This window comes from Symsagittifera roscoffensis, chromosome 7 (genome assembly GCF_963678635.1).
Source record: "Symsagittifera roscoffensis chromosome 7, txSymRosc1.1, whole genome shotgun sequence".
Lineage (NCBI taxonomy): Eukaryota > Metazoa > Xenacoelomorpha > Acoela > Convolutidae > Symsagittifera > Symsagittifera roscoffensis.
This window is the reverse complement of record NC_087068.1, coordinates 22,011,882-22,034,643: the sequence shown is the minus strand read 5'-3', so window position 1 is coordinate 22,034,643 and position 22,762 is coordinate 22,011,882. Positions and strand designations below refer to the sequence as shown.

At 34.4% G+C, this 22,762-nt stretch overlaps 1 protein-coding gene across 2 annotated transcripts; it reads right to left on the bottom strand.

The window, feature by feature from the left end:
- Positions 1-1,492: 1,492 nt before the first annotated feature.
- Positions 1,493-22,444, bottom strand: LOC134851342 (uncharacterized). 2 transcript variants are annotated; one of them, XM_063867379.1, is made up of 5 exons: positions 22,335-22,444; positions 3,468-3,727; positions 2,920-3,069; positions 2,085-2,275; positions 1,493-1,737 (listed from the first exon to the last, which is right to left on the bottom strand). In XM_063867379.1, the coding sequence occupies exons 1-5, from the start codon at positions 22,403-22,405 to the stop codon at positions 1,528-1,530; spliced, it is 882 nt and encodes a 293-aa protein (XP_063723449.1). In that variant the 5' UTR covers positions 22,406-22,444; the 3' UTR covers positions 1,493-1,527. The 2 variants fall into 2 exon arrangements, with proteins under 2 accessions (XP_063723449.1, XP_063723450.1); XM_063867380.1 differs by lacking the exon at positions 22,335-22,444 and having other exon boundaries at positions 3,468-3,890.
- Positions 22,445-22,762: the final 318 nt, after the last annotated feature.

Here is a 22,762-nt window from a genome sequence, read left to right as displayed (position 1 = left end):
TAATTTGAGAGTATTTTGATTGAATTTAATAACACTTTTCAAACTGTCCTTTAGCTATTTTTTGTCTTATACCAATATATAAACATTTATTTTGTCAGAAGTACACATTATACATAGGGAAAAAATTGGGAACTGAATCAAAGTTAATTACTGCAATGTCTAACTTATGCATCAATTGCAACGCTGGTTTTTAACTTTTCAGTGTATCCTCAAGTTGGGCCCTGAAAAAAATCAAAACTATTGTTTTTGAGATGTTTTCGGGTAAATTCATTCGGGCAAATGAATTTACCCGAATGGATCGAACATTAAATACCATTATTTGTGGTTTACGGCCGGTAGCTCATTACGACTATGCTGAAAGGCATCTGAATTTTTAAAAACAAACAATTTTGTAAGGTCGATAGTCTCAAAAGTCCGGTAATGGAACGGGGGAAACATTTAGGGGGTCTTCCCGGGATAACTTTCCAATAAACTGATACGGTTTCTTTTATAGCGTTTAACTATTGGGCCAACAGTAGCTCTGGGAATCCCAAGCTGCTTCGAAATAACTGATATAGAGCAACCACGGCGTGACTTGGATGCGATCTAAATTTGCAAATTTAATGGAGTGTACATGACCCTCTCAAAATCGTTATGTAAAACTAGGTGATGTTTCACTAACTTGCAAGCAGAATAGGTCACAGCAGAATTAGGTCGACTGAAAAAACGCGTTTTGACAGTTCAATTTGATAAGTACCAGTCAAAACAGTCGTTTCACGATCGCTGTTGATTTTTGTCAGCTGTCTCAATCATTATTCACATGACTGTAAGCAGACGTAAGTTGTTCCTTCCATCACGGTACTGTTTTGCTTGCATTTTTGAAAGAGGATGCGGTGGACAAATTGTCAAATATTATTTACCACTCAAATCGTAGCTTTCCGTCGAACTTTACTTCTGAATTAACTTCTAACTATACTTCTAAATATGACAACGTTTTTTCTTTACATCTATAATCCCTTTCCGCGACAAAATGATGTGATAGGGTGATTTTAAGCAGAAATTGATTTCTATGTTATCAAAACCAGTTGATTTTTAGCTTGTTCTCTAAACAAACTTTGCTGCTAGAGGCCGTCATCAATAAAAAAAAGTTGCTGTTTTAACATAAAAAAGTTTAAGTTTTTCTTCATTTAAAAAATTCAACTGCTTTTTTGCGAGTAAAATCGTTAAATTTTCAATTAACAAGACATTGGTGGCAGCGTCGTTGTAGTGAAAACCTGTGGCTGTCGCTTAGTAGAGTTGCTGCTTTGGATATTTACTGTCAGCAACTTGATGCAAAGCTTATCATCAAGTTTGACATCTGTTCATTGTGAATTTAAACGTGTCCTGGAAAATTTAAATTATTTATGCAATTAATTTGTATCTAAAATAGAACCCTTTACCCAAAATTTGCATTTTGAAAAAAATGTTTGCGCGTTATTCCATCTGCTGCAGCTCACTTTGCTAAACCCTTAGCAAATAAAACTTGATGCTTAAATGCGAAAATCAGGTTTAGGCGTTCTGTAAGTATCTTTTCTCAGACATCCTGTGGTGCAACAAATCAATGTCACTCCATCGGTAGTTCGCACCCATGTTACTTGAGTTGCTGTTATGGGTCCCACTTGTGGGGGGTGATTGGAGAACCCTAAAAGTTGCTCCGTTGTAACTGTTCCTTCTCGCTAATTCGACAGCACGTGCAGCGTCCATGTATTCTGAACGAACCTGAAATGATTTGTTTGATATGTAACAACAGAGAAAACTCGGGCTGATCGCAGAAACTAAAGACTTTTTCGATTCAATCTCCCCCCGGTGTGGCGTTATGCCTTGTATTTTTTTAATGATAAAGCTCTCAACTTTCTATGCCCCCCAAATGAACCAAAGTTAGGCATGCCGAGAAAGTTCAAAAAAATGGGTCGACAAAGAGCCATAATTTTTGGTTTTTAATGGGTTTTGGGTTATCATGGAGTTTGGGTCAAACCAAAGTTTAGAAAATCATAACTTAGAAAAGCAAAGCTAGAAAAATAGCAGTCCGAAGAACTCTTAGCAGACCTGCGAAACTCGAGTCATACCTCCATAGTATCGAGAGGACTCTGAATTGCCTGTGTTGCCGTGTACAGTCGGAAGCAGGCGGCAGTGATGTTGAGGAGACTTAGGGAGAACGCGACCCATCCCTCGTGATGGGAGTGGCCAAGTGATTCGTACTCGAACGTGGATTGGAAGTAGTAGAGCACTACTGAGTCACCAACCAGCAGAAGGCTGCCTGGAAATTAGAAACAAATACAACCGACACTCCTGCGGCTCTGGGATTTAATCCCTGGCCACCCAGAAATTCCCCACTTTTCATAAGGAACCAAAAAATTGTCCGAATAGTGTCAAAACGCCTCAAAAGATGGCGTCAAACGTTTTTTTGTCCTGTTTTTTTTTAAGTTTTGATAAAACAGGAATTTCATAGTTCTGCGAGCGGGCAGAAAACCAATTTGGTCCACCAATAAAAAAGTCGATCAAATTTTTTATAATCGACTTCCTTGAGAAAATCCGAGATCTGCTCATGGCAATATTGTATAAAATTTAATCACTTCTGCAAAAATTTTACCATTTTCATCGCGAAAAGATGAAAATGACTTCCAAAGCAAAAAAATTACTTTTTCGTGGTGATTTCTTTCGCAAATGCAAAGAGGAGCAGTTTTAAACTATTTTCTTTTGTTAAATTTAGCACTTAAATATTTGGAAATTGCTTTTTTTGGTATTTTTGGCAGCAAATTGTGTAAAAGTTTTTGGATGCAAGCCTCGACAAACCGAGCAGTTTACTTGCAGATGGCTAGTGTTATGAAATATATGTAAAATTAAAACAAATACTTTATCCGTACTCATGTCACCTAAATAAGTTCATATTCAAATACTTACTCTGGAAGAAAAATGACCAGAGGATGGTTAGTGATAGTGCCGCTGAGTTGCTGTGTACTCCCATGATCTGGAAGGACAACATGACCACTGCAGCACACCCACACAATAGAGACCCAATGAAGGCAAAAGTTCCTGCTAGGATCTCGGGGTCTGAAACAATGTTTCTTCTTTTTTGCTTTTGCTCGCTTATCCCTTAATAATTTTGGGCTTAAGGATCAAAAAATTTTAAGTGATAAATTGATTAATGTTTTTAAAATCAGTATCAGTGTTAAGCTTTTTTAAAATACAGGGGTAGGTTCAATTTGATGTCAATTTCTTAGTGAAAATTTCACGCTATTGAATCATAAACTAATTATTTCAATTCGTTCTTCCTGACAATGAAACTATCATAAGAATTTAAGCTACAAAAAATAGATTAATTTGAAGTTTTTGGGGAAAAAATGAATGGTTCAATTTTCTTATCCACAAAATTTACAGCTGGTGCAGAAATAATGGGTGTCAAACAGGGCCAATGACGACACTATTCGGTCATGAAAGTTTTTGTGTACCTCTAAATGGCAACGGAAAAGACACTCCCGGCTGTGTGAAGTACCTCCACATTCCTATACTAGTCAAATCCATGTTATTGGAAAACATGGCCATGTCATGGTACGAGTTCTGAGCACGCGTGAAGAAGTCTCCTTGTTCACGCACTTCTTCAATCCAGGTACCTCCCCCCAGGGCAAGGGCGGTCAAGGTCAACACCCCAAGGTCAATGAAGATGCAGGCAAGGCCAACGACAATATTGGTCGAACTTGACATTGAAGGGCTTATCGAGTAAAGAAATGCAATGAACAAAAAGAAATAGGTTGAAAACAATTTTAAACTCTAAAACAATTTTCAAAAATTATTTTTTAATTAAGAAAAAACAATTCATTCAAATCAACCATCTTATGATTATGAAGCATTCAATTTATGTTGCATCAATGGCAGCTAAGTTTGGTCAGTAATAAATGTGAAATAACTGAGTGTAGTTTAAAATGACTGTTTAAACTAAAAATAATCCATAGAAACTGAGTCAGTCAAACTGTGTGACGATGGTAAATTTCCATTTTTCTGGCAGTATTTTAGCTGATACACAAAAATGAGCTTCTTCGCGGTGATGTTTGCATGAAAGCATGTTGCCTACAGCCAAATGCCATTTTGGAGCAACTAAAGCAAGTTTTGTGTAAGATTTTACCAACTTCATGCAAGTTACCTCAATTAAATAAGAAACAAGACGAATATCATGGTGAAACCCTGATTGCTGTGATTGCCCGTTAACGTGCAGATGAAAAACTTTTTAAGTATATAATTAAAGAAAAATTTGAGAAAATGTTGATTTTTTCCTTCTTTCTTCGTCGTATGCATCAGCACACGCGCGATAAAAAAAATGTTTTTTTTTGGATTTATTCAGTTCGCCGCTCACGTTTTTATAGGACAAAACATATGGTGCGATAGTTAATCCAAATTGCGCAAATAGGCATTTTTCAAACCCTCATAATGAAGTCAGTTTTTGAAAATGGAGCTGAAGGCATCACGAAAGTATATATGAAACTGGAATTTATGTCAAAATGGCTAGTGAGTTTGAACTGGTGTCTGTTGTATGGTTTGAAATAATGGAGTAGATTCATTGAGACGTAGAGACATATCTATTAAGTTGTCTATACCATCTATCATTTTGCAATTTTGCAATTTTGGTCTTTTTTCTAAATCTAATTTGCTAAATCTAGGTTAGTTAGGTCTTGTTCGAGACTTTTGGTCGCACCAGATGAGTTTAGGCCAGAGGTAGCTTTCTCATAGAGTAATTTCAGATGAGGTACACCGTCTGTTCGTCACGCTATCTTATTTTTAGCCGGATAGATTCGTGCAACTTCTTAGTCTAATACCAATCTTAATCTTACTCTTATATCTGCTAGTCTCAATAGATCTAGTTTATACTGGTATTTGCGGGTTAGGTTTATGGAACTTGTCCAGAGGAGAACAAATGTCTTCTAAGATTCATTCAATTGGCTCTGGTGCTGAAACTACAAGTGGTTTCAGCACTAAAAATAATTGTCAGTGTTACTTATGGAATGTGATTGGTTAGAGTTTTAGTTTTTAAATTGTTCATTGTAGTGAAGAACGCATGGAGAGATTTCTTATCTTCGGAATAGTTTTATTTTGAGTAGTTGGAGCAGTGACTTCGTGAAGGGAGGAGACATGCATTTGTTTTGTAGAAAGAAGAACAGTTGTTCGTGTTCCAGAAGTGGGTCTCGTTTGATCGTGGGTCGTCTTGAGTGATTGTATCAAGATTCTAGATTGATACAATGATGTGTCGATTTCGTTGAGCTTAGCGCAACACTACGTGCAAGAGCAAGATTACCTGCAAGATGATGTGTCGATTTCGTTAAGCTTAGAGGAAGACTACGTGCAAGATGATCGAGCTGGCAATTGGTATTTTGCAATGGTTTCCTTTGCTGCGAGTTTGAGTACATTCTCTAAATCCTTCGAGGGTTGTGACTACGGCAACAAACCAATAGATTTGCCATTCCAGATTTGGATGAAATGTCATCGAGTTTTCATCTCTTTTGCTGCTCGTTCCGTTTGCTCTAAGAAACCTTTTACATTGCATTATTATATCTACATCTTGTTGATGAGATTAGATTTAATTATGATGTTCTATTAGTTGTTTTCGCAATCGCAAAAGCGTGTTTTTTAATTCGGTTATTTTAAACAGTCGCTCACACTAGAGCAACTCTTGACAAAGTAGAGTGTGGGTCATTAGCGCGGGTGTAGGGCGGTGGGTTAGGCCGGCTATAGGGCAAGCTCAGGACATCCTACTGGGTGGTGAGACCAGTGAGGGAGTATAATTGTACTGTCTCTTGGAGCATAGAGTTTAACTTTTTGTTCTGTTTTATCAAGTGATCGTCTCTTTTTCTGTTTTGGTTGTGTCCTTTTCTCAAAATTAAATTATTGTGTTTTGGGTTTTTGTTTGATTTTTTTGTTTCATTTGGTTTCAGTGGGTTTCAAAGAATGTTTTACTCAGTTTTAATCTGGGTTTAATCCGGTTTGGGTACCGTGCGATTTTCTTTTTCATGCTGTTGGTTTTGTGGAATTAGTATGCTGCGTTGAATAGTTTGAGCTGACTCCTATATTTCCTCCCAACCGGGTTAAAGTAAAGTTTGAAGCACCTGAATATAAATTAGAATTGTTATCAGTGAGATTTTGAATCTGAAATTCAATTATTAAACAATTGTACGTGGGCGAATTGTGCGAGTTTGGTGGAAAGAGTGTGTGAATTGTGGGCGGGTGAAAAGACTAATTGAAATTCACAAAAGAAGCTTTCATAAAAAAGTTACTTTATTGTAGTTTTTTTCAATTTTATTAAATAACTGCTTGAATTTTTGATTTTTACAGCAGAGCTATCACTTTAACGCTTTTTCATTGAAAATTACTGCGATCATTAATTTATTCGCGTTGTTAAATAAAAATTCAAAAAACTTAGAGAAAGAGTTTGTGCTTTTTTTTGTTTATTTTTGTTTCTCTTAGGTGAATGAATCATGAACTCTTAATTATAAAAATGAGCAATCCATAAAGAATGGTGAGTGTTTGGTTTTAATTGTTAGTTTAAATAGTTATATTCATATTTACAGAGGTTCTTCATCATAAAAACAATCCAATGGGGAAGTTCGGACTGTGTCTGATGCTACTATTAATTTCGCAAGCATGATGATTATGTTTTTAGTTTTGAGCAGAGACCAGAGAAGCTCTAGCGCTCTGATGATTTTTGGTTCTTTTGTTTGTAGCGAGAATTCATGACTTGTGTTCTGAATTAAGTTAAATAACTTGTGGTTGAATTTAGTGTTGTGATTGTATTCTAGTATGGCGACTTCAACGTGCTGTATATATTCTTGGGGAACTATTAGTGTGCGGGATTCGTCAAGGGAGAAAGAAGTGTTTAGTGGGCAGAATATATACATCTGGCGAACGGGATCATAATTACGGATGATGCCGTGGAGATTAGTCGATTTTATGGTGTAAATGAAATTTAAAAGATATGGTGACGTATACTTTGATTTATAAACATAAAGCGATATTGTGGGTTACGTTTTTGTGTGTTAGTTGTGTAGTGGTGTTGTATACAATTATATTATGTGTATGTGTGAGTTAGTTTCGTTCTTAGCATTCTTTCATGTGAACAATGTAGGTCTCCTTCTTTAGTTGTGAGGAAGTGGAGTGTTAGTGCAGAATGATTAAATTTTTGAAAGTATGATTCGTAAGCTTTAGTGTTTTTTTAGTGCGGTAGCAATAATATTGTCAATTTTGTTTGGTACTATCTATGTAAAATACATATTCAGTCGAATGATTAATTTTTATGTTAGTTGAGGGTTGGTATTGAGATGGTCCACATCCGGGGTATATTCCATATATCTAGTTATTGCATGATCATAGTGATATTTTGAGAATGGCTTAGCGCGTTGTGCAACTTAGCGATTTAGAGTTTGAGTTATTCCAATTGTGGTAAATTGTTTTTCGTGAAGTGCAGTTGCTAGTTTATGAAGACGAGATTGGCATAGTTCGTTGTCTCTGCGGGTGTTGTATAGAGGAAGGTCTAATGGGTTAGTGAAATAGTAGTTTGAAGTCCAAGAGAGTGTAGGAAACAAGGAAAATTCGTCAACGAATAATTTTTCTGTTGGTTGTCGTTAGTCGTCGCATAGTAAGTTTTTTTGGGGAAAAATGGGAAGTCATGAACTAAATTTTTTTTGGTGTTAGTATGTTGTGTTTCCATCAGATTGTTGGGATGATCGGGGATGTCTATTAAGATATTGGGGTAAAAGATTACGGTGTTTGCGTTTAAAAACTATATGTGCTCTGGTGGATGCTGTATTAGCTGAGTGACTTGAGGACTCGAATGTTGAGTCAGAGTGTGTTAGTTGGTGAATTGTTGAAGCATTATTTGTGTTATGAAGGTGTTGTTGTGTAATGGAATTATCTAACTCATGCTCGAATTAATTATCTGTTATAGGGCTAGGTGCATCGGGTTGTTCGCTTGCTTGACATCGGCGAAAGAATAGGGGTAGCATCAGTGTACGAAGAGGCTGAAGGAGATATTTCATTAGGAAGCTGGGGAATAAGGGGCTGGAGTGTTGGTTCTGAAAAAGTGGACGGGCTGGGTTCATCGGAAATTTCTACATCGGAGTTATTAAAGTTAGAGATGGTGTCAAAAACTGTTTGTGTTGAGTCATCTGAATCCTTGCGTGGTGAGTTAGAAAAAGAATGGCTATAGGAGAAGAGGTGAGGTCGGAAAGTGAAATGCGAAAGGACTGGCGTTGGTGGTTAGATGGGTAGGACAGGGAGCGGTTGAGGGATCCAATCTGTCGGCTAATCGTGTGCTAAAAAGATGGTTGTTTTGAGAACGGAAATTGTGTGTGTGTGGTTGTTCTATAGTTTTCTCATATTTGTCTTCAGTATTTGACTGCTGAAATGCTAAATGAGATACTAGACTTCCTGGAAAGCTAATCCTTGAGAGGTATGTTCCGTAATTTGCTAGTGTGTTTCTATAATTTCGTGGGACTAAAGATAAAAAGTGATCATGTAGTAAACTATGTAAATGTGGTGGTGTTGTAGGCGTTGGATTTATATTGTCTTGTGGAGTGTCAAATGCATTTGGTGTTGTAGATACTTTTATAATTATTTTAGCTAATTTGAGCGTCAAGCAGAGTTTTAATAATTGAGGTAGAAAATTTTCTTAAAAAAACCTGAAAAAAAAATGCGTGCTACACTTGCTTTTTTGCTTACTTGTGTATGTACTGCACATGTATTATAGATTTCTCTTAATAGTGAGAAATCCAAAAAAATGAAACTTGGCATATCATATAGTCATTCTTTCTAATTTATAATAAGGCCATCTTAAAAAAAGCGAGGAGTTCACTTTTCAGATTGACAAAACTGAAGATATTAATTGACGATATATTTTGTGGACGGCACTTTTCACCAAAAAGATATGTGCAATCACTGATATTTTTAAAATGTCCGCTGTAGAATTTTTCGTAAATGTCCGAGAAGACTGCTGTTTCAGCAACTTTTTGGTAAATTTTGGTCAATTGATTGTCTTTGTTTTGTATCCATTTTTGTGAGAACTGTTTGGAATTGCTGTGTTCTAATGTGATGTTGTATTTCCGACCTAGAATAAAAACCTATTGAGTCTTTTTTAGGGTTGCGAGCTACAGCGCGTATACATTCGGGTGAAAATTTCTTTAATGATGGCATTAATATAAGGTATGGGCTGAGAAAAAAAATTGTCTGCGTTTGGGTTTAGCTGTTCTTCATTGTGACTATTTTCAGATCCTTATGGGACAGCTGTATCCCAAAAATATGTACGTCGTAACAGTGTATCTTCAAAATAAACTTTATTTTTTTAAGAATATAGGGATTCGTTTGTAACATCTTTTATCTTCAAAACGTATAGTGGTGAAACTTTTCTTACTGCAAGTGTAATACCAAAGAATGTTTCCTTCATAATTGATAAAATTAGATCTATTGCCTGACAATGAACATCCTGCATAGGGTATTTTTACTACCTCCATTGCGAGTGGTTGTAATATTTGTGTAAGTTTGAGTTCACATAGACGATAAAGTGTTTCTATTTCAGAAAGTGACAATTCTTGAAAAAATTGACTCTTTGTATTGTCTAATTTCATATCACGATGTATATCATAGTGTATTGCACCAAAATATGTGTTTTTCAAAAGTGAGAGTTCTTGTAATCGTGTACTATCTTTATCTTCTGGACGAAGTTTTCGGCCAGGCCTTCGTGTCTTTTTATAAAATGTTACCCGGTTATAAAATGTTTCATGTTTGCGGTTTTGATATGGTTGTGCTGGGTTAATAATTAGTTTTCCTGTTTTCATGTCAAAACTTCTTTTGTATTCGACAGGAGTTTCAGAATATTGTGTTTTGAAAAGTGGTTTTGCATATTTAAAAGCGACTTCTGTTTCAGGGTAAATTTGAAATTGTGTTAGCTTGTTTTCAATACCTTTAATATTTTTACATTTTTGATTATTTGACCTTATCTATCAGGGTTGACTTTTTCAAAAGAAATGGATTCAAAAAATTGTTTTTGGTGAAATTTTATCAGTCTTGCGTGAATTTCAGCAACTTGAAAAGTGGTACTTGAGTCTTTTTGATACCAAACAATAGTTGCTTGTGTGCGAGTTGTAGGATCGCAATATCCTTGATCATTTTTACAAGGCAAGCGTTTTTCTTGCTAAAAAGTATCCTTGTACGTTTTCTAATTGAATTTTCCAATAAAAAAACATTATTTCTTGGTAGCCTTTGTTCACTGAGTCAGCTTTAAAATTCGAGGTATTATGATTTTCTATGTGTGGTATCCAATTTTTATCTTGTAAGTCAAAAGTTAAAAGTCCATGTGCACAGTGGTACGGATATGTTTTGTCTAATTTATTTTGACCTTGGTGTCTTTCAAATTCTGCTTGATGCGCAGAGTCTGATGAAACTTGAAACTTTACTAACTTACGATTTGTGCTTTGTTTGTGGTTATTTTTGAATTTGGTAATTCATTTGTGCAATCTTCAGATGAAAAGTCTTTCTATATTACTGTTGAAGGATTCGTGATCAATTCTGTTTTTATTTCCATGTGAGACTTGTGAACAATGTGCTTTCTTTTCTGAGTATTTTGCTGTAAAATTATACCGTCTTAGAGGTGTAGCTCGTGCTTTCGAGTAAAATGTTGCTAGTATGTTTGTTGATTTTATGTCTTGTGGTTCGGGTTCACATTGTGGTACTTGATTGTATGCGTATTTATTTAGTGTTTTTTGTTGATTTTCTTCACAATCATACTGTGTAGTCAGGAGTTCTTGTGGTCTTGTTCGAGGCGGACGATTTTGATGAGATGTGGAAAATAAATGATCAAAGGTGGAAAGGGTTTTGAGGAAGAAAACTTCTAAAAGATACATGTATATGATAATCTTCGACATGGATTGTAGAATGTTAGATAACCTATAGTCTTTTTTGTATATCTATCGTAATAATAGATGAGTTTTGTTGTGGTAAATGGAGGGGTCAAGGATTGAGTTGTTATGTTTGGTGGAGATAATGGTAGTGGGTGATGAACTAATTTATTTAGCTTTACTGTTATTTCGAATTTAAGTGTTAAGTCTGTATTGTAACCGTTTTAGTGCCCAGTTAAGTAGTCGATTACTATCATGATGTTGGTCAAAAAAGGGAGGGGTGCTACAAATGTAATCAAATATACTGGTAAAGATAAATTTGTGCTTAGAAGTTCTCAATATCGATCGTCTAGATTATTAGGAAAATTTAGAGGTAACGTAGTGGTTGTTGTTTGACCTGTTATTGAAAGTGTTGATGAGAGTGATGGGTTACCGGCAATGACAAAGAGGTGTCGGTTGAAATATCTATGGGGTCCTTAAATAAGTTTGGTTCGCCTTGGGAGAATGCTTGTGTCATCCAATGTGGAAGACGTTGGGTTGACGTGGGAGGATTAGAAGGATTTCCACGAATTGGCTGGGATGTTGGTGTTGAACCTATAATCTGATAGGATATTTGGGGTATTTTGTTGGAAAATTGTCTGCAGTGATGAGGGTAATGAAAGTTTATCAAAATGAACTTTTGGTGTTGCAAGGTTTCGATTTCCTCGAGGGTGAATAATATGTTTATCGATTGTAGATGTTAATTTTTGGTTATCTACTTCTGTTAACATCTTTCTGCAGTGACGAGTAGATTTATATGTTGATTTGTATTGTGTTTCACTTAGGGGTGCTTGGCCAATAGCTGGTATCAAAGGTTCAGATAATAATGCGTGATTTGCTGGAAATGAAATGCAAGTAGATGGTTGAGGTTGATTTGTTTGACTAGATGTTGGCGGTGTTGGGGCTCCTTGGGATGTAGTGGTTGGTGGCGTTTGTTTAGTTGGTTGTTGGTTAGCAATTTTGGATAATTTTTGATATATATATAAATTTTCTCAATTAAACCTAGGTTGTTTATAGTATTTTTCGATAAAAATGATCAGGAGAATTGTTGCAAATGCGAAGGTAACTATAGTTTTTTTTATGCATTTGCAAATTGTTAGGATTAGGGAAACTAGAAAGGTGACCAAAACTACCAGAAGAAGAAAGATGTTTTTCATATTAAAAAAATGTCGTAGCATTTAAAAGGTTGTTGAATTTTGAAAGGTGGTCAATGACTTTTGACTAGTTGTGGTAGGTTTTTATGAGGTAGAAAATAACGAATATGCTGCAAAAAATTATGAAAAGAATGAGTGCTATTTCTTGAGTGTCAATAATGATGAAAAAAAAAGATTGGAAAAAACTGAAAAGAAAGTTGAAAGCCTTTTTTTAAGATAGTGAACTGTGTTCGAGAGAAATACTTAAAAAATGATTTGTTTCGTCGAAATATTTTTGTACTTTTCGGGATGAAAGCAAAGTGTGGTCGAATTGTCTATTCATTTTTTACAAGTGGGTTGGATATGGAGAGTGTTTCGTGAAGTAAATTCTGGGGGTTTAGGAATGAACTTCTTAGTTTTGATTTTTTTTTGGATGTTTGGGGTTTTTTTTTGAGAGATATCACGTCTTTAGGCTAAATGATCATGTCTAAATCTGTCATTAGGCTTTTTTGATATTTCCTTTTCGGGGAAGTGTTCGGTATAAGTTGAGAAAATGTTGTTGGTTTTTGTACTGAGTGATAGGAGAAGGTTACAACTTCTATCTAATATTTATTTAAGTTGTAAATTTACGCGTATTGCTCATTTGAGGCCTTGTAGTTAAAGTTATATATCTATTTGAAGTTAGGAGTTTGACGGCTAATGATAGTGGTGTCGGAATGGGGTGATGTTGGAAACAAATTTGATTGATTGAATTTGAACTAGTTAGTTCGAGATTGAGAGTTAAAGGTGTTGTGGAAATAATGATCCAAGTATGGTGAATATATGTTAATTAATCAGGGGGGTTTCCGAAATTCTACTTTCTTTAATAACTTAGATTGTGGGATGAAGATTTTGTAATCTTTTCTCCTTGATTTCTAAGAATCAATGGTTAATGTTGTTGTGATTTTTTTGTTTCTGGTAATAGCACTTTTTCTTGTAAACTACAATTTGTCCATGGTCTTGAGGTATTTGAGTTTAAAAATTCTTGTACTTTTTTTTGAAAACTTTTTGAAGGTTGCTTTTTGATGTGCATCGGGGAAATTGATAAAATCGATTTTTGCGGGTTTTGTTGTCTGTTAATTTTTGTGGGTTTTTCAACAATTTTTAGTCCTGTGAAGGATTATAATTGTGTTATTTCGCAAAGAGCGTACTCTTTTGGATAATATGGTAAAAGATTGTGTCTATATTGAATTGATTCGTTTTTGTTTGGGTCGATAAGTTTATCTGTAACATCTGTGGGTTTTTCGATTTTTTGAAATGGTTTTTTTTGATAGGTTGCAATTTTTAGATATTCCTTTCCGGGTTATAAATTTTGCTTTTATGACTTATGTTCCTATTTTAAGATGTGAATTTATTAGGGAGTGAACATTTTGTCTTTGTACTTGTTTTTTTTAGCAATTTTATGATAAATTTCGTGATATTTTTTTAATATCGGTTTAAATTCCATTCTGCATGTGTAGCAGAGGCTAATTTTATATTTGTGGATCATGAAAATGATCTTCGTTATGTGTATGGAGTTGTAAATTGTAAAAAATTGAATCTTTTGTAGGTTGACAAAAATCTTGTACATTTTTTGAGGAGTTTGCTGTGAACATTATTGGCTTACGTGGTTTTGAATTTAAAAACATTTCATTAGATGAGAATCCAAGAGATGTTGTTTTATGAGAATTTTAGGCTAGTGCGAATAACTTTACGTCGGTTGACCATTCTGTATAAATATATCGTTTCCATGTATAATACATCAGAGATACTCCTGTAATGAACGATACATGCCTTTTACTAAACCATTAGTCGATGGGGCATGAGATACTCGGAGCTTATGATTGAAGTTAAAAAGGTGACATAATGTTACGATTTCATTGTTTATGAATTCAGATCCGTTGTCTGTTAGAAGGATTTCGGGTAATTCGAATTTTGGTATCCAGTGTTTGTAAAGAGTTGTATAGGCATAATAAGCATTTTATTGAGGTACAATGTTGAGTGCTACATAATGATTAAATGCATCAATTATTACCATTAAAAACGAATTCCTTCTGAAGAAGGTGATATAGGGCCCTTCGAGTCAAATGATATTTTATGGTTAAATTATAGATTTTGTCCTTTGAAGTCTTCTTTTTCTGCTAATTGATTTTGGTTTAGAAATGGCTTGTTTATTTGACATGTTATGCGTTACTTGCATAATACTTTTATCCAAATCAGTGCAGTTGGTAAGTAAAAAATCTGAGTAAAGTTTGAATAAGTTTGGTCAGACTTGCATGTCTTATGTATGTAAGAAATGTGAAATGTGAAATGCGATTAAAATCATGCTTAATGGTAAACAGGGTACTTTTGTTTCCGGAGTACTGTTTTCCAAGAGATCAGTGTTTTCGTTGATTGTTATATTGTTGAACTTTTGGAGGAAATATCTAAGTAGTTTTTTATTTCCTAAGATTGTGATATCAGGATTTGTTGGATTTGTTTTATGTTTGTGCCAAGATTCAAGTTGGCTAATTGATACTTTTGTAGCAGTTCTGGTGTCAATGTTTTGTGGTTGGAAGGAAGATATTTTGAATTTCGTTTTTTGAGAGACGTACATTATCTAGGGGGCCTTGCAAGTTAAAAATTCCATTGATCGTATATTTTGAAAATAAGTCCGGAGGTCCTGGTAAATTTATGTTAACTGTTTAGTTTTCTTTTTCTAGTAAAGGGAAAAGAGTTTTCCTATGTATTTTTTATTTTGATGTTTTTTGTTGTGTATCGTTTTTATCCATGGTTTTTAATATGGTGTTGGTTTAAATGTAATTTTTTCTAATAAATCTACTTTGTAGTGGTTATTTTGTCAATTGAGGTATAGTGGGAAATGTTCTTAATGATTTATTTATGAAGTGTCAGGGTCGGTCTATACTGCGTATTTGCATTCTATTTGTGGTGATGTTTCGTCTTTTGCAAGGAAGAATTCGATATTTTGTGGTGTTTCTACGGTTGTTTTGCGTGCTATTAATTCAAGTTTTGTATTTCAAGTGGTTTTCTTTGCTATCTAAAATATATATAGGTTTAGAAAATTCATAAAGATAAGTTGAAATCTGTAAACAATATGATTTCGGTTTGACTTTTTGTGTAATTAGAAAATTTATTGGCTTATGATCTGTGTACAGAACTGTTGGATGTTTTGATCCAAGAATAAAAGTTCACACTATAAGAGTGTTTTTATTATAGCTGGACATTCTGTCGTAAGTGTAGAGAATCTAAGTTCCGCTTATGTAAACAGTGTTGAAATTGCTAATATGAGGTTCATTGTCTTTGTACCATTTATGTAATTGTAAGAGTGCTGCGCCAATTCCAAAATTTGAGGCGTCACACATGGCATTAACGGCTGATCTGGATCTTGAACGTTTTTGATATTCTAAAGTCCATTCAAAATTATTTTGTTGTCTAAGAATTTTGTAAAATGGTCTTAGGTATAGTTGCATTTTATAAACCTAGCTATTTGTAAAGCTTAACATTCCAAGGATTTCTTGGATTTTCTTTTTATTAGATCTGGGTTGAAGTTTTAATATAGCATCTATTCGTGATTTTAATGGAGTAATTGTACTATTTTCAATAATATGTTCAACGATTTTAACACAAGAGAGAAAAAAATGAGATTTATCAGAGATTGTATCTTTTGCGTAATTGATGGATGAAATTGTTATTTTAAAAAATTTATGAATTGGTTTAAATTCAAGGTCAGACATAAATGAATTTTGTTTATTTTGATCAATTTTGTATTGATGTACTTGACTGGTAGAAAAGTCATTTACATGACCTGAAATTGTTTCAAATGTTGGCGTTATTGGGTATACAAAGGGTAGATTTTTGAGAAAAATGGGGTTTTTTTAAAGAGTCGTTGGAAAATTGTTTAAGATGTATTATTTATTTTTGTATATTTATCTTTTATGGGTAACTTACTAATCAAGATGTTGATGGTTGAGATATATTTTGTGATAAATGGTATTCCAACGATAATATGTTTTTTATCTGATATATCGAATATTTGCGTAAAGGGTGTTTCCAAAAGCTTATTTTGTTTCGTTGTTGGGGTTGGAACAAAGTATAATCGAATTTTTCCATAGTTTGTAATACTCGATCTTCAAGCTGTAGCTAGCTCACTTGAGGGTTTCGAAGGAGAAAGTTTTGGATGTAGGATTTAAACTTCCTTCCATGTGGGAAGCCTTGTAATGTTTGCTTCTGCTCCTGAATCTATAAAGAGATCAATTTCAAGATCTGGTGATTGAAAAATTTTGTTTTTTGAGCTCTCTAATAAAAGTGGGATTGTCCAAATCTTTTCTTTTGGTTGTTGTATCTTGTTTTTTAGTTTTTTGATATATACTCTTCTTATCTGAATTATTATCAATAACGTGTGGTGTATAATTTTTGGTTTTTTGGCTATTACTTGTTTCTTCGAGATTAGAATTGTTTACATTGTTTTGGTAATACTTTGAATCGATTGTTGTTTCGTATTCATTTGCAATGTGAAGCATGTTTATTAAAAGCGTATTTTCTGAACAACTTTTGTCTTCTGTAGATTCACAATGTATGTGGTTTTACTGTAACTCTTAGGTTTCCGGACTATCAGTACTGGAAAGGTCTGGATGAGTTTCTTCTGTTGTTTGTACTTGATTTATTTGTCTTTGATGTTTTGGTGTACTACTTCTGTAGTTTTGACTGTATGAATTTGAATATTAAGCCTTGTTTGTATGTGGTGACTGAGAATAGTTTCTCTGTCTTTTTGGAATAGGTGTTGTTTCGATTCCCAGAGTTAACTCGGGATCGATTATTGTTATTGTTGTAATATGGTGAATTGTTAGAGTAAATCCGTGATCTATTATTCGAATAATTTTGGTTTCCATTGTTTGAATAACTTTCGATTGTATGATGAATTTCTTGAACGGTCTTTGGAATAGTTTCTGTTCCGAGAGTGTGAATACGAACGATTACTATTATAGTTCAAAAAATTACTTCTAATTGAGTTTGATCTTGAGTAATTATTTCGATATTGATTATTCTGACTGTTTGATCTCTATATCTGTTTTGTGAATAACTTTGGAAATTTCTTCTGTCCAGGGATCTTCTGCGAAAAATATTTTGATAAGGGGATTGTGATCTATAATTGTTGTAGCTACCTGGAAGTGGTTTTCCTGAGCTGTTATTACTTTGATAATTCTTGTTTGGTAGATTTTGATTTTTATTCATGTATTGGTAAAAAAAATTTTATTTGGTTCTCTGTGATTTTGTGGTTTGTTTCGGTTATTCTGTTGTGCTGTTTGAATTCAGCAATGCTATGTCCATATCTACGATTTTCTCGTGACTAAGATTCAATTTAGGAAAACTTACTTAATCTTATCTAAGGTTTTGATTTGTGATCAAGAGTTGGAGAATAGTAAATCTTGTCAATCCACAAGGTTCAGGTATAATTAGAACGCAAGTAGATCGTTAGATACTTTTATATAACTTACTATTTTTATGATGGTTTTAGCCTGGGTCAGCTAAGAGGAAGGGTTCAAGTGAAGGATGAGTAACCGAAGTTCTTCACTGTTTATCCTAATTATAATGGTTAGTTTTCCAAAAATTTCTGTTAGTCTTGGGTCTTTGATAAGGGTTGGAGAGTGAATCGACGTTCGAGGTCGTTAGACACCTTCATTATGAGGTGGGGAGAACAAAATTGTTCCGATTGGTCCAAGGGAAGCCTTGATGATTGAATAATTTAAGTGACTATTTTTTGATTTAAGGTTAAATATAAAGATCCAAGAAAAGCCTTAATGATCTGTTTTAGATTATCGAACAGCAAGGTTAGAACTTGATAATTATTTAGATAAAAAATTTAAGTTGAAGAAAATTTATAGGTTTAAAAACTTGTTTAAGGGTTATGATTTTAAATGATATTAATTTTTGAATAAATGTACTTATGTTTTAGGTGAGGAAGCGAGGATGAAGAAAAAACGAATTCTCGAGAAGAGAGAACCTCTTTGTAAACGTACAAAAACTGATTTAATTTTAATTCTAATTTATTTTTGAATTTTATCATTTAAATCACCAATAGAATAATAAAAGGATTTCCAGGGGATCAGTCCCTCGAGCAGTCTGAAGCCATGATGAATAAAGGAGAATAGTTTCTTATTCTTGTACATCTGTTTTTGGTCGACCAATCCTAATAAAGGCAGTTTTTTAAATTAGCAATCCTGATTAATCATTTTTGGTTTGTTTTTGATCGATACTTAGTCTGCAATGCAGAAATTTTTTGAGTCACTACATTCCTCTCAGTGCTTTGGGAAAACAAAATTACGACAGAGTTTTTAACTTAAAATTCTTTTCATGCTTTGTTTCTAATTCGTCATTGCTTTCGTAAATTAACACAAAATTTCGTAAATTTTTGTTTTCATAATAGCAAATTTTTAATCTCCAATTATAAGCAAGTTTAAACTGAAACTCATTAGTCAATCCGGTGTATTGCGCATCTAAAGTGACTTCTTTTTTGTCTTCTTAGTCTAATACCAATCTTATTCTTACTCCTATATCTCCTAGTCCCAATAGATTTAGTGTATACTGGTGTTTGCGGGTTAGGTTTATGGAACTTGTCCAAAGGAGAACAACTCTCTTTTAAGATTTATTAAAATTGTTCTGGTTCTGAAACTACAAGTAGTTTCAGCACTACAATTAATTATCAGTGTTAGTTTTGGAATATGATTTGTTAGTTAGTAATATTTTATAGAGATAGTATTAGCAAAAAAATAATTGTTTATAAATACTAGCTTAGAACTGGTTCCACTAGTAAAACAGTTGATATTTTTTAGGAGAAAAAATTACCCAAAGCGCCCCGAAGTACAAAAAAAACAACCACCCGAAGCATAAAGTTTCGGTCAGTTTTTTCAAAAGTTGAACAAAAACCACCCTGCATACAAAAATACCGCAATTTTATGGAAATGGGAACAAAAATTTGAAAGCAAAATAAATTTTACTTCGAATCTATTTTAGTTTTTGCTTTAGAATCAAAATTTAAAGTAACTGCAATTGCAAATCTTTTGGAGCACACAAACAGGAACAGACTTAGTAAGAGTTTATACGTTCATTTCATTATTGTTCTGACCACTCAGAGCTTTGGGTACGGATCGGTTTTTCAAGTCAATTTTGACTAGTTGAAGAACAGTGTTGCATCATAAGAATTATAGGAGGATTTAGGGGGCCGCCCCACCCCCCTCAGGGAATCGACCCTTTGATATTGTTTTATGACATTCATTTTAAGTTGACCAACTCTAAATTTTTTATAGGCGCCTTTGGCATCAAAATATGGTAATTTTGAAGGAGAGCGCGCGCCTAAAAAAAGCAAAGTTTTGATTAAAACTTTTCCAAAAAGTGCCCAAAAAAACTTTTTTCCAAATAGTTTCTTTGTAATTATCTGGGAGTGCTCGGAAAATCAATTTGGTCAACCAAAAAAAAGGTTGGCTTAATGTTTGGAAATTTTTTGAAAAACCCGCCCCAACTTGAGAAAATCCTAGCTCCGCCCCTGATAATGAAGCACTGTTGGTCGTAATAAAGCACCCCCGATGTCTCAAAAAATGGTCTAAACAAGATCAATCTTTAGACTATTTAGGTGAAACTTGATGAATTTAGACGAAATTCCCATCCCAATTCAGTTCGGCCTAATTGGAGTTTTCACTATTTTTGTTTCTAACTCTTTATTTTTTTTTCATCTTGCAAACACTCTTTACTAGGCTGACAGTACATTTTAAAAAATCAAGAGAAAATAATCTGAATATTTCATTCGGTTTATTAAATTTCTTTTCTTTACTTTAAATGTTTGCTTGATTTTTCATGTCGAAGTTATCTGTGCTACTTGAACAGCTACAGGCTGCCGTGTTTAAGTTTACAAATTGTTAAGGTGGTGGTTTTATGGTAGCTGAGTGCACCGAACTGACATTGGTTATGTGAAATGAAACTTCTTTTACTGTCAGGGTTGCTGTACCTGCAGACCTAAGCTAACAACTGTGATGTAAGTGAGTTTCACTGTTGGCTGTTGAGTGATTAAAATTACCTATACTTCTTGTAAAAATTCAATAGAGGAATTCATTACGTAATTCAGTGCTTTAGCTAAGTGCTTTAGCTTATTCAGTGCCTTGTTGGTGGGAATTTCTTAGAGCATAGACAGCTTTTTTGGCCGATAAGGAAGGAACTGATTTTGTAGAAGTAAGTACTCCCGGGTTGACCTCCATACACCGAAAATGCTTATCATACAATTCCATACATCAAGTGTATGGAAAACTGCTTGTCATACAATTTTCATACAATTTCAAAAAATAATTCAAAAAAAGATTCCTACTTATTTCTGCGACTATGTGATCTAATTAAAACAGTCTTTTGGAAAAAAAAATTATTTTTTTTTGGAAAAAACGTTTATCATACAATTTCCATACATGAAAATTGTATGATAAGCGTTTTTCCATAAAAGGCAAAATTTTAAAAAAAATCTTTCGAAAGCTGTTTGTAACCAAGTTTTAATTAGTTAGGAGCTTTTTTTGCTTCACTGAGAGCACTTTCAACGCCATAGACAAAAAGTTATAATGATCTTTATAGGAAATGCAGTTGTGGATGTCAGAAAAAATGGATTCACGAGGTGATTGCCGAACTGCAGATGGTTTGCCGGAGATTGTCACCGAGATATACAGGGTTTTTTTGAAAAGCATATTTTGAGGTAACCCTCTCTCCAGTATTTACCCTAGGGATCAGATTAGGACCTTGCTGCTATCTAAAGAGTTGAGAAGATTTCCCGCAGAAAATTAAGAAACTGAGGTTGCAACTTTTTTTTCTCAGGTTTTTTCTCTAATCAGAGATTGCACGGCTTAGTAGATGTTCTTTAATGTAAATTGTGCCTCTTTTGAATTTTTTTTTCCCAGAAACTGTTTGTCACACAATTTTCATAAATGGCAAACTATTAGTCATCCAATTTCCATTTATGACAATTTGTTACAATTTCCATATACGGAAAAATGTTTGTCATAGAGGTTTTATACAATTTTCTGTACGTATGGCATTGTATGGAATTTTTTGACAAGAAGTTTTTCATAAATGGAAAATGAATGATTAGAAGTTTTGGTCAACCCGCGCTTAGTGTTCAGTGTTCTGGCCTTAAACTCCTGAACCAATTTCGTAAAATTCCTGGAGCGATTCTTTTCAGCAGTCAATCGAGGAAGCGTTGAATCTCAAGAATTTTTGAAAGATAAATGACCATTCAACCGACACCTGGAAAAAATTGGCACTGAGGAAATGATTTCAACAGGATTTTCAATTTCTAACCAAACTTTTGCTTTCGCTCAGCAAATTTGCCAGAAAGACATTAAAATGCGCTTTATTAAACCAGAAAGGCTTCGCAATTGTCTCGGCGACCCCGACTACAAAACCGATTTATATAACGATCTTTTGATCATTTTTTTCAAAGTTATGATCACTGCATATTGACCCCGCATTGGAGTTCCATGAATAAAAATCGATTATAATTGAGTTTCCTTGTCAGTGTCCACAAAAGTGAAAACAAATCAATTATAATCAATTAAAAATGGATTATAATATTACTGTTTTTCGAGGCAACAAAATCCTTTTTTCATCCAATATAATCGATTTATTTTCACTTTTGTGAACACTGACAATGAAACTAAATTATACTCGATTTTTTTTCCACTTTACTGAGATGCGAATTTCAACGCACATAAAGTCTTTTCTACGTTTTAAATTAAAGTTGGTGACGTTGGTTACTTGTTGTTCAATTGAATTTTTTTCTACCTAACTTTGATATTTTTATATTACTCCACATTACTCCCCCTAGCGTTTGCCCATTTACAACAAACTCACCCCCCCCCCAACGTAACGTGTTCAGGTGGGGTGGATTCAGGTGCAGTGGGTTTAGGTGGGGTGGATTCAGGTGGAGTGGGTTTAGGTGGGGGGTGGATTCAGGTGGGGTGGGTTCAGGTGGGGGGGTATGTGGGTTCAGGTGTGGGGGGGGGGGGGGGGGGGTGGTATTCAGGCGGGGTTGTTCAGTGGGGGGGGGTTCAGTGGGGGGAGGGGAGCAAAGGGGCAAACGTTAGGGGGATTAAAGGGGAGTAAAGGGGCAAACGTTGGGTGGGGGGGGAGAGGTAAAACGGAATTTTTTTTGCAATTTGAGTTTAGGTTTTGGAAAGGAATTAGGCCAGGCCGCACACTCGCTTTGTAAAGTTTCCGCATCACTCACTTGATAAATGCTGAATTTCTTGCGAAATTTTGCACGACGCGCGATATAAAAAAAGTGGAAAAAAATTTCATTTTAATGTGATTTCCTACTTATTAGGAAATCTATTATAACGGATTCAAAATGAATTATAATGCATTTTGTTTTGGCGAGAACAAAATGGATTAAAATCCATTTTTAGTCCAATTTTGTTGTCTGAACGTAACATGGGAATCAATTATATTTACAACATTATAGACCACGAAAATCCATTATAATCGATTTGTTTTCACTTTTCTTAAATGCGGGACGCTTGGAAAAGTTTTGGGAGACATCAAAAATGGACTTTTGCGAACTTTTGGTGGACGAGGGGCCAAAAAACAGAGGCAAATTGAGAGATGGACTATATTTGCTCCATCTGAATGACCCACGTTTCGTCCCACACACATTTC

What these genes read in the sequence shown, in the direction of transcription:
- LOC134851342 (XM_063867379.1), bottom strand. Translation starts at nt 22,405, where the DNA reads ATGAAATTTTTTTCCACTTTTTTTATATCGCGCGTCGTGCAAAATTTC. An exon ending in AGAAATTCAGCATTTATCAA is followed by an intron (nt 3,728 to 22,334) that starts GTGAGTGATGCG and finishes TTACTCGATAAG; the next exon opens with CCCTTCAATGTCAAGTTCGA. An exon ending in GTCCTCTCGATACTATGGAG is followed by an intron (nt 1,738 to 2,084) that starts GTATGACTCGAG and finishes AAATCATTTCAG; the next exon opens with GTTCGTTCAGAATACATGGA.